At 40.4% G+C, this 17,472-nt stretch overlaps 2 protein-coding genes across 3 annotated transcripts; both read right to left on the reverse strand.

Moving 5' to 3' along the window:
• Positions 1-6,463: 6,463 nt before the first annotated feature.
• pvalb8 (parvalbumin 8) lies at positions 6,464-12,868 on the reverse strand. 2 transcript variants are annotated; one of them, XM_085455415.1, is made up of 5 exons: positions 12,789-12,868; positions 8,349-8,416; positions 7,657-7,789; positions 7,011-7,120; positions 6,464-6,730 (listed from the first exon to the last, which is right to left on the reverse strand). In XM_085455415.1, the coding sequence occupies exons 2-5, from the start codon at positions 8,407-8,409 to the stop codon at positions 6,705-6,707; spliced, it is 330 nt and encodes a 109-aa protein (XP_085311541.1). In that variant the 5' UTR covers positions 8,410-8,416; positions 12,789-12,868; the 3' UTR covers positions 6,464-6,704. The 2 variants fall into 2 exon arrangements, with proteins under 2 accessions (XP_085311541.1, XP_085311540.1); XM_085455414.1 differs by lacking the exon at positions 12,789-12,868 and adding an exon at positions 8,918-9,245.
• Positions 12,869-15,391: 2,523 nt separating this feature from the next.
• Positions 15,392-17,111, reverse strand: LOC146711278 (parvalbumin beta-like). Its single transcript, XM_085454076.1, has 5 exons — positions 17,027-17,111; positions 16,487-16,553; positions 16,260-16,392; positions 15,774-15,883; positions 15,392-15,656 (listed from the first exon to the last, which is right to left on the reverse strand). The coding sequence occupies exons 2-5, from the start codon at positions 16,545-16,547 to the stop codon at positions 15,616-15,618; spliced, it is 345 nt and encodes a 114-aa protein (XP_085310202.1). The 5' UTR covers positions 16,548-16,553; positions 17,027-17,111; the 3' UTR covers positions 15,392-15,615.
• Positions 17,112-17,472: the final 361 nt, after the last annotated feature.

Genomic DNA, 17,472 nt, shown 5'->3' on the forward strand with positions numbered 1-17,472 from the left:
GGCTTTGTTAGGGTTTTCCACTAATACACTGCATTTCCGTGGGAAATGCAATCATTGTTTTTAGGAAAACAATATTAAGACTGTTAATATGTCTGTAAATGTAAACATTATCTTTTAAATAAATGTCAACATTTAAAAAAATGCTACAACACATATGGGACACTTATAGACATGATGAGTATTAAGTATTTGTTATGTCAGCTACTACATTTTCACAAAATAATTTACTGGGGAAATTACACTATTACTGTAAAAATCTGTTGTAAACGTTACAGTAAAACTAGATATATACTGTAAAAGCACAGAATTACGGTAAAAATTGCCTAAAACAAACTCACTAAATGGATAGTGCAGAATTTAAACTATTATTTCTTTAAATGCTGTAACTAGAACATTGTACTGACAAAAATAAAAAATCCTCCTGTAAAATAAAATAGTATAAAACTGTCAAATAAATTATAGTATGGTGACTACATTTTGCAATATAGTCCTGGCAAAATGATAGGATTTTTACCGTTTTTCTTACAGACTATGTCTCTAGAAATCTTTAACTATTTGTTCAACATTTTTCATTTGTGAATATGTGAGTGCTATGTGTTGTTTCCTTTTTTGTATGTGTCTCATTCGACACCAGGACCTTTGTAATCTCGGGCTAAAAAAACAAAAAACACCCCAGCTTTATTTCTACAGCATCAAACGTGTGACACCAATCAAAATCAATTTGCCAAGTCTAGCCAGTGTCATTCGATCTCAGGTGATCTTTTGCGTCAGTCAAACCTAGCAATACAATCCATTACCAGGAAGCAGTCGAGGAGCCCACGACATTGACGCACACCAAGCTTCTCCTTTGACTTGTCCCCTTGCAGTCACCTTCTTCACTGTCACCTCTCTGTCAGAGGAATCTTCTTGTTTCACACGTGAGCAGCATCCTTTCCTCTCCAGCCACTGCCCCCAGAGATGGTTAATGAAAAACAGCACGATTGAGTTTAATGTTGCAACTACTTGTTAATCCTGAATAATTCACTATTCACTGAAGTCTGACAACAGAGAGGGAAGAAGGGGTTGAGTGTTGAGGTGAAGGAGTGGGGTGGTGTTGATGCAAACCTGGCACTAATCCTGATGTAATAGTCAGATCTGATGGCCTATAAGACCTGAGCTCGAAATTGAGACTATAGTCTCTTCTTTTCAGAGGAGGAACTGAAACCTGACAGTTCACAGTGGTTTTTTAAGTCATGTTGAACAAGGGAGTCTGTCAGGCTGTAGATAGTATGAGATTAAGGTAGGTGCTATCATATACTTAGGCCCAGTCCTGCTGAGCAGCTGACAGTGTTAAACAACGAGGGAATGAAGAGTTGGCAATGATTGCTTTGAGATGCTTATAATAACAATTTATAAATGTAGTGCATGCTTCAGAATAGGGGTGCATTTAGGTCAAAGAACAAATTGATCATGTCATAGCATCAGTTCTCACATTAGGATACAGGATACATTTCAGTAAACTAAAGTTTAAAAACTCATGCTTGGTGGTCTTCCCCTCAAAAATCACATGAATTTAATTTAGTTTCACTCAGTGCTTTTCCCCATGGTTGTCCAGGTCCAAGCTGTGGTGAGTATGGCTGTGCGGAGAGGAGGATTTAACCAAGAATCACAGACTTTTAAAAGGACAAAATAATACAAAAGGATCAGCATATAAGCAATAATTTATGGGTGTATACAGTAAGCTGTAAAAAAGTATCCAAATTTCAGTTTCAGATGGAGACATAAGCACTGTCTGAGTTTCTGGATGTCTTTTTTTTTTTTTTTTTTTTGAAGCTGATTGGTATCTACTGACACTTACGGATGTTGCAATGTGTTTACTAACCAAACTCCTACGCACGAGCGTTCTTTATTGGGCCTCTAGGTTTGTCCTGGATCACAGTCGTCACCTTATCTCATTGTGCCTTCTTACTTGAAAAGGTCTGCAAAGTACCTGTCTACTTCTTCATGACAGCTATTAATCAGTCTGAGGATGCGTCAGCACATGCAACAGCTGCTCGGTGGTTTAAACAGGGTGTGGCTTTTAGTTCAAATTGCACACTTGCCTTATTCTAGCTAACAGACACACACCTTAAACTATATTTTAAATATGATTAACATAACTGCCAACCAGTTATGTGAACTGTGTATGGAAATAAATTCGAAGAAACCACCTTCCTCTAAAGAAGCCTCACAGAGACATCATGAGTAGAGGCTTAGAAATAATGCTTGTTGGGGAACAGAGGCAATGCTGTCATCCCCTGCATTATGGATAGAGTTCCTCCACAGAGCTCACAAAGCCCGTTCAGTCATCCTAACACGGCGGTTAAATCTTTTACGATGCACCTCTTTGCACAAACTATCAGGTAGCAACATCTCTGATACCTTCAAGTTCTAAAAGACTGGGGATGAGTCAAAAATGCGGACAATATTTTTCACAGCAGAAGCTGGACATCCTGAAGATATTTGCAGGGTTTAGTGTCTCTGGTTTGCCCAAGTACATCAGGTTGTTTTCAGTTGAAGATGGGGTGCACATTAAAGTTTCACACAGACTTAATAAGTAAGGTGAGCCTGACACTCCTTTCTTGATATGAGTTTTTGGTGACAATGAAGCGAGGGCATCAATTATTGAGGTGCCATACAGACAAGCAGGCTAAGCCTATGTGTCCATCCCAAAGGGCTAATCCAGGCATAATGCCAGGTACAGTAGTAGCAGACACGCAACGGTTTAAACAGCTAAAGTAACTTTGCTTGCTTACTTTATTTCATCTGGCAGTTATGTCATCTGATTTTGTTTGGTATCTTAATCTTAACGTGTCAGTGGCATGATCATTTCCAGGATTTTTTAAAATTATATCACATTAAAACTGTTTTATATCAAACAACATTTTTTACTATTTTTACTTTTACATAAGTAAAAGCCACAAGTTTAGCATAAAGAACATAAAGTACTCATTATACAAAATGTATATCACTTTAATGTTGCAGCTGGAGAAGGTTTTACTTACTTATATGCTTATATGGTTATATGCTACTTAGGTGCTTGTGGTCAGCTGCTTGTTAAAGCAAATATCTAATCACCCAATCACATGGGTTCAACTAAGTCCATTTAAGCATGTAGTCATGGACAAGACGACCTGCTGAAGTTCAAAGTGAGCATCAGAATGAGGAAGAAGGGTGATTTTAATTATTTGTATAGTGCCAGATGGGCTGGTGTGAGTATTTCAGAGACCACTAATCTGGGATTTTCCCAAATAGCTGTTTCAGAGTTTAAAGAGAATGGTCCAAAAAAAAAAAAAAGAAAGTATCCAGGTAGAAGCAGTTCTCTGGGTGAAAATGCCCTGTTGATGTCAGAGGAGACCAGACTGGTTCAAGGTGGAAGGGAGCAGTAACAAGTAACTACATCTTTAAGCCAAAGTATGCAACAAAGCATTTCTGAATGCTCAAGACTTGAAGCAGATGGGCTACATCAGCATAAGACCATACCAGGTGCCCCTCCCATCAGCTAAGAACAGGAAACTGAGGCAAGAATTTGGACAGGTTCACCAAAATTGGACAATAGTAGATCAGAAATATGTTGTCTGATCTTATGCACCCAATTTCTGCTGTGACATTCAGATGAAATAGTCATTTGGCATAGACAACATCAGTTTCATGTTGCTTTAAATTATGTTTATTAGTTTGGTGTTTTGTGCTGTTTGCCCATCAACAGATCATGCAGCAAAAGGAGATTTAAATGTGTGTGCGATACATCTGAACATTAGTTTCAATGATAGTGCTGCCAAAAGAACATCAATCTGCTGCCGTTTGACATTTTTTCCTATTCTCCCCTCTCTCTCAGCAAAACACATCTCCATATTTTGCTTTTCATCCCTCTGCCCTTGAGTCCTCGTAATCTGCGTGTCACATTATCTTATAGTGCTGTCCCACACTAGCACATCCAGCAGTCAGCGTCTACCTGTTGGCTCACATTTCCTTCCTGTTTACCACTCGCAGCTCTTGACCTGCAGGGGTCACAGCTTTATTGTGTGTCCCTTGGCTTGTGTTACCTACTGGCTTCCCCAACCTTGTCCTGCAATCAGCCATCATAGTCTGCCCTCCATGCCACCCCCCGTCTGCAGAGATGAGAATTCAAATCTCATAACAGCAGCTAAGGGTAGCCTACATGATAATCTAATCAAGTGCTGTTGTGCTTGTACAGTGCTCGTGTCACAATACAGTATATCTGCTGATGTGTTTGCTTAACACACACAATTGTTCATTTATCCAGTTAAATTCCATATTGGAGTGATGTCAAGGTTATAGTTTTTTAAACTTTGCACAGTTTATAATACTTTTAAATGTTATGTTCAAAAATAAATTTAAAATGACCTTCTCCGATACAAAATTGTGAATAATCAGGCCCCGTCATGTCTTAAAGACCTCATAGGACAATATTATCCTATCAGAGCACTTCACTGTCAGGCTGCAGGAAAAGTTGTGGTTCCTATAGTTTTCAAAAGCCCATGTACTGTAGAGACATCCCCCAGTTTGGATTCAGGAGACAAACACCCTCTCTACTTTTGAAACTCATTTTTGATAAAGCTTATAGTTACGGGTAGATCAGATGACCTTGAACCCTCCCTTAGTTATGCCACAATAGACTTATGCTGCTGGGGGGCTTCTTAGAATGGGTTGGACATTTCTTCTTTACTCATCTGTTTTCACTCCCTGTGTGTTTATGCACCATTACTGCTTTCATTAGTTTATTATTAACATCTGGCTCGTTCTCACTTTTATCCTGTCTCTCTCTGCTCTCTTCTCTTTTCCCTCATCCCCAACCAGTCATTGCATTCTTCCTGTTAAAAGGGGGTTTTTCCTTACTACTGTTGCCAAGGGCTTCTTAATGTGGTTGTTGGTGTTTCTTTCTAATATTGTAGTGTTTTTACCGTACATCATTCATGAGGCTACAGTCGCGAGTTGACAGTATACAAACAAAGCTGTATAAAACTGAATTGAATCCAGTGGTTGATTTCTTATTTCCTTCATGTGTATCAGTCTAACCTTCAAATGTTTCCCTTTAGCACACCTTTACCTTTTTGTACTACACATATGCCAAAAAGTACTGCAGATTATCACATTTAATTCTGGACTTAACTATTTTGTTTATCTCGTTATGTTTTTTTCTTCTCTGCTCTGTACTGATTGGTCTTGCAAGTGTAGTTTTAAGTTGCATGGCCTTTATTGGTTTATTCTGATACTGTGTTTATTCCTATTAAACTGTAAGTGTCCCTGACTTTAGAAGAACAGGTCTGTATGAGTCCAGTAGAGAAAGAAGGAATAAAAAGCATTTCGTCCCAAAAAAACCTGTGAATCAAGCATCTAAATGTGTGACTGCACGACTACATTTGTGACTGTGACATCAAGCTAATGCCAGAGTAGGCCCCATACTGTGGTTCGGAGTGGCAGGTGTCTGCTCTAATAGTCAGGTTCCTCCTGTAATATACACATAATTAAAATGATACTAATGCGGAAGCCCTGAAAAAAAATTGCTACTCTGTATTTTGGCGCCGCTAGCGGGCCGGAGAATAGTGAGGTGGCTGTTAGTTTTAATCCCCCAAATCCTATAAGTGCAGAGAATGAAAAATCAGTGTGCTATTTAAAGTCTTCAGGGTGTAGGGGTTGTGATGATGGTTGTAAGGTGGCCAGAGTTCTGTCTGAGAGCTTGGCAGGTTGTCCCACATCTAAAGTGACTATTCTCATTACCCATTGGCTTCAAATGAACGTGCACCAATTAATTTGTTTAGCAAATTTCTGTGCTTATTTAAAACTGGTTGTTTTCTTGCTATCTGTGTCTAATCTCTTGATTTTAGCTGATGTATCGCATATTATGTGCAGCATGTGCAGTGTTTTGTTTGCCTAGCCTGAGCAGCACCAAGGTGTAGCTGGGTTTATTTGCAAAGCTGAGGTCAGGTGTCACCCAATCCAACCACGGTGACACTCAGGTGGTCATCAAGGACACCTCTTCTGGTTTCTCCCTGTGTTAGCTCTATGGTTCTAAAACTCTCTCTCTCTGTGACACACACACACACACACACACACACACAAAACTACAGTGGTACTGTACATACAGTGTTTGTGTCAGTTCTCATATACCTGACACTGACACTGTCTGTCTCATTTACTGCTGTGATCAGGGTAAGTAAAGATTTAAAGGGCACCTCCAAACTGTAAATGAAATATTGTAAGTGGGTGTTTACGTGTGTTGTGTCCATACAGGTATGTGTATATGCAGTATAAATCCCCATACAATAAGAGTTAATTAGAGCTCTTCTTGTGCATGTAAAATATTTCAGTGCTTGAACTGCTGTTCTTGCAAATCTGCACTGTGACATCCCAAAGCAGAGGACATACTGAAACACACTGAGATCTGCACTTGTTTATAAATAATGAAAAGAAATGCATGACCTGGATTTATTCTTTTATTTTTCTCTGTAATTTGTTAATTTGCACATTTATTTGAACAATACAGCTTTAGACTCTATCTAGAAGAAAGCTACTTAAAAATAAGAGAAGAACATAGATATCTTTGGACCATTCAGGCTTCATCTAACTAGCGGGACAAAGGTTGACTACAGTAAAAGCCCCTGAAGCAGTTGGATAAGGATGGCAGGAGGAAAAATCTAGATGGAGTCATGGAATCCAGCTGCTTAGGACAAGACCATGGCTTGGAACTCTGTTGAGGAAAAACATGGATCAGTAAGATGTAGCTCAGTGTAACAAAAATATTATTTATATATATATTAAAATATTATTTTCCGTGCAGCAACTATGGCAATCTTATACCAGAAGAGAGAAACAGTTTGATGGCACAGTTGTAATATCAAAGTTAACAGCTTGCAACTGACTCGAGTGTATAGCCAGTTATAAACCTAAAATCACAAATGTTCTAGAAAAACTGTGTGCAAGCATGCAAATTCAGGAATTATATGTCAAATAGGTATGAATTGCCTCACCATCTGCTCCAATCATACCGTCGCTATCATCATCAGCAGCACTCAGGAAAGCCTTGGTCTCCTTATCTGTCAGAACACGAGCCCCGGGACAAAACCTCTGGAGGAAAAACCTGGTAGGCACAAACAGGGACAAACACGATCCAAAGGTAGAGTCACTCCTCAATGACAAGTGGATAAAAGGCAAAGTAAGTGAAAATGTTGCTAATTTTAATGCAAGCGTAGGCCTATCACACTGGCTTCAGTCGTCAGTCTTAGATGCTGCTCTGTGTGGTATCCTGCAGCCACAGCACCCACACTTTAAGACCTACCTTATATTAACATTGTCTCGTTGTGCTTTAGGCTTGCTTTTTGCGTCTGTCTTTTACTGAGGGTTGGTAAAAATATGTGACTGCTGTGCTGCATTGTTCAACTTGAATATATTTCCCAGAATATTATAAATTGCTCTTCCAGCTTTCACGTCAGCCTTCCAAAGTCTGATAGATTAATGCTGAGGCGCATCCTCTTCTCTAAATCTCTCATATCTCTAAAAGAATAAGTGCACATGAATTTGATTTTGCTTTAAGGAAGCCAGTTGAACTGCTTCTTCTGTTAAATCCTGTCTGCACTAAAGGGGGGGGAAAAGTTTATGAACTCTCTTCTCACTCACTTGAGCTCTTCTTCCTCGATGAAGCCACTGGCATCGTTGTCCAGAATCCCAAAAACCTTCTTTATATCCTGAGGGCTCTTCTTGGTGAGGCCACATATCTGGAAAAACTTCTTAGCACAGAAGGAGTCTGGAGCTGGAGAAATAAATCACAGTGAGTTTGGTGGATGACTCCAAAGTCTGCATTCCATTCATTAAACTGACTTAAACAGGTAAATACTAATATATGAATGAGTAATGTCAGGTATTTTTCAATAAACTGGTATTAAAGCAAAGTTGTTATAATACCTGCAAAGCCTCAGACTATTTATGTGACTTTAAATTACAGACACATGATAACATACAACCAACAAGGTATTATTAAGTATGATATAAAACACGTAATCTTCTTATTTAGGGTACACATCATGAAGAAAATCACCGTTTCAAATGTTGTATCTTTATTTTATTTTTTGGACGCTGGGAGGCCAGTTACTGGGATCTTTACCTTTTATATTTTATATATTTTCTGTGCATTTATGTCAAGACTTTTTATGTCTTCCATTTATGGGCTTTACACATAGTTACTTGCACATATAAATATATATGTGTGTCCTTGTATTCTGTTTATGTTTTTATGTGTGTGTGCTTTTAAATGTAAATATATCAGGGGGAGAAAATCTCCATACTGTAAACATATTGGTGGAAAACGATACCTTGGCAGTCCTTGATAGCACTGTCGATGGCATCAGCAGAAAGGATAGATGAGAGCGACATTTTATTCCTGCAGGAGGAACAGCCATGGTGAATTATTAAGATTAAGCCAGGTGCAGTACAAACCTTCTAAGCTGACACTGACTGACAGACAGACTGGCAAAAGATGCCCAAGTGGAAACACTGTTACGGAGAAGTTACTGAAAAGTACGGCATGGAGTTAACGGAACAGCATCCTTACACAATGAAAGACTTCGATCTTAAAGAGTTGTAAAAAAAAAAAAAAAAAAGCCCGTAAAACTGCGATAGGTTTTCTCTTTGCGACCTTTTTAAGCCACTCAAGCAGCCTACCACAAATTAAAAATGATCAAATGAACGTTTCGCTTCTCGCTTTGCCCTTGTTTCCCCGCCACCTACGGCGAGAGTCAGTCACAACTTTTACGGACGCAATTATTTGCCCTGTCACTCAACTAGGCGACCACACAAAAATTAAAAAAAATTATCTCACACAAAACTTTTCAGTTTTTCTAAAAGCAGTTAACTTCCTGCCCGACTTGGCGCAGCAACTCACCGTGTTAAGGGGGTTCTCTCCCAGGTAGACGATCCAGCAGAGAGATGAGGTTATGTGGTGGCTGGTGTCCGTTAAGACGGATTTATATAGGTCTGATTGCCGTGACAATGGGGATTGCTTGGGTTACCCGTCTATGGATCAAATTCTAACTGCCCGCCCCTGATCCAGTTTCTCGGCTAACTAATTAACCTTTACTACTTATAACGCCCAGGCGCAGAGAGACCGGAACGTGAACGTCTGTAACGCCCTCGTAAATAGCATATTAATTTAAGAGCGCTTTCTTCCTCCCATCCTCCACTCCCTCCTTTTATCCCAGCGTCCCTCCTCTAACCTCCGGGATTATACAGTAAATGCTGCTTTTCTCCTTATCCTGCTGTTTCTGAGAGGGTCCCCATCCCACCCTCTCATGCACGTATCCTTTTACTTGCAGCACTCCCCAACCACCGTACTCCTCTGAAAATATGCTCTTTTTATGACATCTGAGTAAGTATGGGAATCCCAACGTTAAAAGTCTGTTTTGCTGTAGTCTTGCGCATGTCTTTTCGTATGTCATCTTAGCTTGTTTAAAACAAAATAAGATTTCACGGAAAAGATGATTTCAGAGATCAACACCTGAACTTGCTCTGCAGATGATGCTCTGCAGTCTGTCCACATGTATGCCTCATGGGGTCATGCTAAATGGGGCTCACATCATCTCCAGTAATATCTAAAGCGACCTGAAACACATGCTCAGAAGTGAATGTCAGGGACGCCGGTACAGTGTCTCTGAACTGCTTTGTCAACTGTGCTCATTAAGGGACGGGCAGTCATCCCCCTTCTGCCACTATCCCGCGACAATGTAGGCACAGGGGCGTAATAATCAGGGGCCCAATGACAGGAGTGACCCATGCAAGCCATAAAAAGAGTTGTATTTGTCTTAAAAAATATTATTTCTAAAAAAAAGAAAGAAAGAAATGAAGTAAAACAAACTGTGGGAAGTCGGCTGTTAACACATATCTTTAAAAGAAATGTGAGCAGGGCACAACTATCAGATTAAGAATGATTTAGCTGTCAGCAGCTACTAAAGACAGTGAGCCAATGTCAGATGTGACCCTATATCAGAATGACCCAGCACAACTTAACACCAAATGCATGAGTCTTTCAGAAACAGCCATAGAAGCAGCAGCAGCACATCCCTTTCCAAATGACATAACACAACATGAGCTCACATGGTGGCAACTAAAAGTTATTCCAAGCATTCATTTGTATTGACATCCATACCAAGGTACTGCAATTTTAGTATTGCTGTTTTGTAAACATAAACATGTTTAGACACTTGTTTAACCATTCATGATTACCAAGATAGTATGGTATGCCCTGATGATCTGGCTCAACCTCTCATGTACTTTAGTACCAAACAGGCTGAAAACAGTATGACAGCACGAGGCTGTAAGCAGGTTAATGGGTAAATATCAGTCCTATATACTTTATTCTTCTGGAGGTCTGCCTTTGTAGCAGATAGTGAGCGATAAGATGAGATAATGGCTCAGGGAAGTGAAGAGAGGGAGGAAAATGAAGGTTGCTCTGAGGGTAATGGGGAGGATGGGCACAGAGGAACATGGTTGAAAAACTGAGGGCAAGCAGAAAATGTTTTGCCCAAACACCTCACTAATCAGTAGAGAGGAACAATTTTTTGGAGACTGGCCAACAAGGGTGTAGAAAAAGCAGGTATAACCAAAAAGCAACCAAGATATGGAGGAGAAAACATTACCAAGTTATCTTCAGCATGCCGAGTCAGCCAAAAGGCTATTTAAATTGAGAGTGCACAAGCACTGCACATAAATGCTTCAGTAGTATCAATAAATAAGTACTTAAATAAAAATGAAAAACATAAACTTAAAAATGGTAAATGGTAAATGGCCTGTATTTGTATAGCGCTTTACTAGTCCCTAAGGACCCCAAAGCGCTTTACACATCCAGTCATCCACCCATTCACACACACATTCACACACTGGTGATGGCAAGCTACATTGTAGCCACAGCCACCCTGGGGCGCACTGACAGAGGCCTAAAAATAATCTAGTAATAAAATTATGCAAATGAAATTGTGACATAAAACAATAATGATAACAAATATTAATAATAAAAAAGACACGTAGGGGAAAATTAGTTAAAATTAGTCTGAACTTGAAAAAGTTGATGAGGAGAGCCATGTTTTCTGCTGGGATTTAAATAATGTAAGTGAGGTAGATGACCTACTCTGATGAGGGAGACAATTCCAGAGCTTTGGAATTGCCCCTGAGAAAGCCGAGGTAGGCGCTAAGAGCCAATCGGGATTCTGGAATTACTAAAAAATGCTGATCGCTGGAAGTGAGCGGCTTGAGACAAGGAATTTTAAAAAATCTGTGTGACACGATAAAAGACCCACACACAGCGTTGTAGGTTCAGTGTTTTTATTGTCAGACTGTCTTCTGCTTCACAGGAAGAAGGGTTAGGGTTATAGAAGCAGCTTATTACCGGCAACATTAATGGTCAGTACAGATTGCTATATACAGTATACACAATAATTTGCTTAAAAAAAAAGATCTGTAATGAGGAAAGGAAGGGGGTCCACAGAGACAGTTAATACACCTTGCCCAGAGTTATTTGCTGCGCCCCTGGTGATGCATAATGTGCAGTGCTTCATTTATAAGAAAAAACAAACAAAAAACACAACAGCGGTAAGCACTAGTTTCATATCAATTACAGTTTAAGAGTTTATTTTTTGTGATTTGCTCAAAGTCAGAGCAGCACATTGGATTTTGTTTCCTGTACGATTTGTCCAGTTGCAAAACGACCAGGTCGGCTTGCCTTTCCGAGGACGTTTGTGTCCTGGTCTGACACACAGACTAATGCAAGGGTCATTAAGCACATCCCTGGGAGATTGGTCACTGCAGCAGGACACGGAAAAGAAGGTTATATCTCTCCATGAGATAAGGGGGAGGTGAAGTTGTACAGATGTAGCAACCAGCACCTGGGTGGTTTGGAGATGAACACTTACAATTTCAAAGCTATCAACGTGGACAGAAAAGCATCAGTTAAAACTCCAAACGACAAATTAATCGAAGATCCCACGGAGAGTTGAAGTCAAATCCCTGGATCCACAACCCTGAGTGCTAACTATTACATCATACAAAACAGTATCCGGCTTTTCCCGATTATTCCCAAGACCTTTGCAACCCGACACCGAGCCTCATTCTTAATTCTAGCCAAACGGTCACAATACCTCGAGGTCACTTTTCACGTTGAAGTCGGATTCTTAACGTACGCGTGCTTGAAGCACGGGGCGAATCTTGGCAGGGATGCGCTCCCTCGCGCATCAGCTGGCAAACGCGAACAGCAGGTAAAGTTGCACTGGAGAGGTATCGCGACATGTGCGTAAAGATCGCATTTAAACATTATTTAAAAGCACGAGGGTGTGAAACTGCTGTCAAATTTGTGGCCCGTGTACTGTGTTTGGTATGACAAAGTACTCCCTCCCCCACCACCTTCTTCCAAACCCAAAGAAAAACATTTTCAGTGGAGAGCGTCGCATTCCCAACATGTGCACAAAAATGATCAGACTTTTATTTGTTCAGACCTTCTTTTTTTTATCAAATAAATGAATAAAAACTGAGATGGAAAGGTTGATTTGGTAGATTTTTCATGTGTGGCAAATGAAAGATGTTGATTACATCAGGATGGGCAGGTAGTGATTCTCTGTGTAACATATTGTGTTCCCGTGTGTCGTATAATGCACGGGAAGTCTTAGTGTTTTTATTATATTATTTTAAATGCGTGGTGAACAAAGTTTATACACAGCATGCGCTCAGTGGCTCTTATTCACTTCTTTAGCAGCATCCTAAAAGCTTACCTCCGACGGTTTGTCACCGTCAGCCACCTAATCCAGTTGCCAACTTATTAATGGGGCCTTCTCCTCTCAACAAGTGATGTCCGACTGTCTGCAGTTAGGTTCTAGTGAAGCACAGAAAAGGTAAAGAGAAACTTAATCATCCACTGTGTGTGAAAACGAGACTCGGGACACCGGATTAAAAGCAGTGGTGCGATTTTATCAGCACCCGGTACATGATGTCATACGTCGTACTGATACCTGGCAGACTCTACAGTTACTGGGCAATTATTTATTTATTTACATTTTCTAATATTCTTTCGCGGAGCTAACACAGAGTCACAAACAAACATTTATAGGCTACTCACATTCACGCACTCATTAAATATAGCCAAAAAAAAACGTTAATTTGCAGAAAGGCTCCAGCCGAAGGGTGGATTCGAACCAAGGACATTAGTCCTGTGAGCTAACAGTAATTTCTTTAACATCCTACTGCCCCTTGGGCGGTTCTTACGCAATGAAAGTTTACGAAACTACAAGAAAAAGAGGAAAAAATGCAATGCAAAATGTCGGCTAAACAATGAAAACAACGTCAGTCGGTATTCGTTTTAAACGATGCTATTCTCCAATTAAGAACAAATCAAAAGTTCAATGTACGTTTCATTGCATTAAGCCAATATTTCCTTTAATTGATATATAACTGAAATATATTTATGTAGTACAATTTCACTTTCTAAAATGTGTAAATAAAAGTAGCCAGTAAATACTACAGCACTGCAACTGTAGTTGTTGCTATGTTGCCGCCCCAACCCCACTTTTTTAAATGCTTTGGCTTAGGTTGCTGAAAAAGAACGTATCCCATCTAGCGGCAGTAGGGTGGAACTACATGAACTGTGAACACTACATAGGCTGCACTTGTGTGCTCGCTGTGTGTGCAGTACGTGTTTTACTCACGGACATATACAGTAGCGGTTTTAGATACGGGCGACACGGCGGTTGCCCGGGGCGGCATCACGGGCATCGGCAAAAAAAAAAAAAAACATTGCTCGTACTCATGCTGCCCCGACATCAGCCAGCGCATATTGGGAATGGCATAGGCACCGATCGGTTTTCTATCGTCCATTTGCTGGGAGTAAGGGCGCCTGCTGCTTGCGGCAGAGGGTGGAGGAGCGGGGCGGCGGGGGATTCTCTGGCTGGCTGGAGCAGCATCTAATAACCAGCTTGCAAAATAAAACAAAATAAAAACAAACCAACAAACACGAAAACACCAGCCATTATAATACAAATTTATAATTTGCAACGATGTTTTTTCGAAATTCTATACACGAAAAGTGAGCGCGAGAGCCCTCGATGCGCCTGCTCGCTGCTGAAGTCAAAGTAAACTTTATTGTCATCTCCGCTACATACAGTCCAGTATATAGAGAAACGAGGCTCCAGTTACAGCAGTGCAAGTAAACAAACAATAAATATAAGAAGAGTAAGAAAATAAATATACACTTTAGGACCAGGGGTAAAGGGATCAATAACAATTTAAAATTTATAATTTACAGTTTGATGATTTAAAGTCTCACACACAACCTGCCGAAAGGGGTGGGGGGCCGGCTGCTTCCAAATAGAGCACATTTCATTCATAATGATGTAAATCCAAGCCCATCATGTATTCATGACTTGAATTCTGGGTTGTGCGAAATCCCAGAAATACACCTTAGACAAAGTGAATCTGTGAACTAAGGTGTAGGTCTATTAGATTATGTTGTGGTGATCCTCGGGTTGGGGGATGGGTGTTCATACTGGAGTGCAAAATTAAAACCGATGGAAGATGGACAAGAAAAGTTCAAAGCCATCAGGTGCTCAGTTTAGAAAAAGAGAAAAGAGGAGGAGGAGAAACGAGCAAAAGATACAGGTAAGCAGATGTGTCATTGGATAATGGCAGGTCATCCGTTACTTAGAGGAAGAACCTTATATATATATATAGTATATACATTGGGTGAATGTGCAGTAGTAGCAGCAAGCAGGTGAATTCTGTACATTAATATGAATAGACATCTGACTATTTTACAGAATAGACAATATAAACATATTTAAAATTAAAGGAATTTGAAATGTACATTGTGCCTGGATTTAAGAGTGTCTGGAAGAGAGTCCTGTCTCAGTCAATTATAGATGATGTGAGAGGGTGGGTGTGTGTGTGTTTAGGGCCCGGATGGCTTGGGGATAGAAGGTGGTTGTCCTGGCACCATGATGCCAGATTCTTCACTTCGTCCATGTAGGCCGCCTTTATTAATCCCTAAGGAAATTATGTGGGTTACAGTTGCTCCAAGAAGAAATGGTAAAAAATAGTAACAGTAACAGACTAAACTCCAAACAATACATTATGTTACAGATTTTAATATTAATTAGTCATTGTCAGTTGTTGATTTGTGTTCTCATTGTATGACAAATTATGATGGCTGTTTGGTAGCCGTTTGCATACTATGCATACTCTCTCTCTCTCTTCATATGTGTGTGTGTTGGGTGGGTGGGTGGGTGGGGGGGGGGGGGGGCAGAGGGAGTGTTCGCCAGGGCGCCAAACAGGCTAGGACCGCCACTGGATATATAATAATAATAATGGGAAGAGGAAACAATAACACCGTAGCAAAGGAATATTTATTCTTTTTGATCGATCGTTCCTGGAAAGAGCATCATCAAAGATTTTACAATAAGCAAAATTCGTATTTAAGACATGAACACAACCGAGCGGCATTTTCATCATTTTGGACAGGTGTTGCATAGAAGAAAACGTCTTTTAAGCAAATGTATAAAAATTAGGGTGACGAGATGGAGTTCGCTGTGGTCATTGTTGTTCCATCCATCACTTGGCACCATCATTTGTCTTAACCATGACAACGAACTCTGCAAAAAGACAGAAGGAAAAACACCTGTGACATATCCGTTAGCAGGAAAAACAAAACATCCAAAGAGGAATTTCACTGTGGTGCACGTGAATTTTTTTAAATTTATTTTTTATACCATCAGCGCCAATCTTGCCGTCACCGTCGGTGTCACCGGCACCGAGGAAAGCCTTGGTCTCGGCGTCGTTCAGGACGCGTGCACCTGACTTGAAGTTCTGGAGGAACAGCCTGCAGACAGAGGTGAGCAGTGAGTTCACAGACCCAAGTTCTCATTGGCTAAGACATGCAATCTGACTGCAGAGAGTACAGTTTGGATACAAGTCAACTAAGGCATAAAAAAGCTGTTTTCTTTAGCTAAATAAATAAAATCAAAGCAAAATATTCATTCAAAAAAAACGACCCATACCTAACCGAAATATATCATTCTGGTTATATAAAACCAGTGCATGGGTTAAATATGGCTACACATAGCTTACTGTAGTCTACTGTTAGTGGCTGAATGGTTTTGTGCTTACAGCCTCCTGCCACTCATTATGATGCATCCAAGGTCAAATCAACAACAACAGCAAAACCCTAACAACGCCTTTTGTATGAACTTTCTTACTTAAGCTCGTCCTCCTCAATGAAACCGCTCTTGTCCTGGTCAATGATGGCGAAGGCCTTCTTGATGTCATCTGCGGACTTGTCATGAAGGCCGCAGGACTTGAAGAACTTCTTGTGGTCGAATGTGCCGCCGTCTGAAAGTAGCGCAGGTTGTTACTGAAATTCGCACAAAGCAAGCGCAGCTGAACAAAAAAGAAGGTGAGTTGTGATCGCAGATGAGGGAATCACCTTTGCACGCATCCAGGGCTGCTTTGATGTTAGCCTCAACTAGTACACCTCCGAATGCCATTGTGAACTGGGAAAATAAAAATAAAATCCATTATTAAGCTTTTAAAGTTGGGCTTAATGTCCATAGGTGACCATCCCAGGTTATTATTATTATTTTATTATTATTAATAATATTATTATCTTTTAGAACATTGGCAGCATCTGAAGAATCACACATCTGTAAGTTTGCTTCTTGCCAAAAATAATCTGAGCCACTCCAAATATGAAAGGGCAAATTATTCATTGCGCCTCTTTCTGAAGCTGCAACTCTAAAGATGCGAGTACGTCTGATCAGTAATCCATGTGGCCAACGATGATGACGCTCCGGCAAGAAAGCGCAAAACTCATCTCCTTCTTCTGATGCTGCCTCGCAGTAAGGAGTCCCGATTTAAAGCGTAATTAACAATAAATTTAAAAAATAAATAAATGTAGTGTTTTCTCAAAGATGCCAGGTGATGATGTGGCTCCCGGGTTTCCCTTCTCCTTTCCATTCAAACTCACCTCTTGTGTCTTTGCTTTGTAGGCTAGGAATGACACAGACAAGACCCGAGTCGACTGCAGTGACCATCACGGCGCTCCGGGTGAGCTTTTATATGATCACGCCATCGAAATCTGAAGCATAAGATAACTGAGACCGAGAAGGGGGATGCGAAAATGCGTCCCCTTAGCCAGAGAGCCGTCTATTTTAAGTTTCACAAATGAAGACGCTTAAAAGGTGCGTTTGAAGAAGTCTTTCATGTCCACTCAAAGCTAAGAATAGGCCCCAGCACTGCTGAGGAGGACGAATTGGAAGTGCTGCGGGCGGGGGCGGGGGACTGAGCATGCATGCATTAGAGCTGGCGTAAGTTGTACTAACTGGTTGTTTCTCCTCTTTTTGACGATTTAGAAGGCGTGGACTATTCACTGCAACAGTATGTGAAATATATTTGGCGACTTTGAGGGAAATT

The sequence above is a fragment of the Copadichromis virginalis genome, linkage group LG4 (assembly GCF_057382275.1).
Source record: "Copadichromis virginalis isolate Kocher_CV1m ecotype Utaka linkage group LG4, C_Virginalis_male_GT1.1, whole genome shotgun sequence".
Classification (NCBI taxonomy): domain Eukaryota; kingdom Metazoa; phylum Chordata; class Actinopteri; order Cichliformes; family Cichlidae; genus Copadichromis; species Copadichromis virginalis.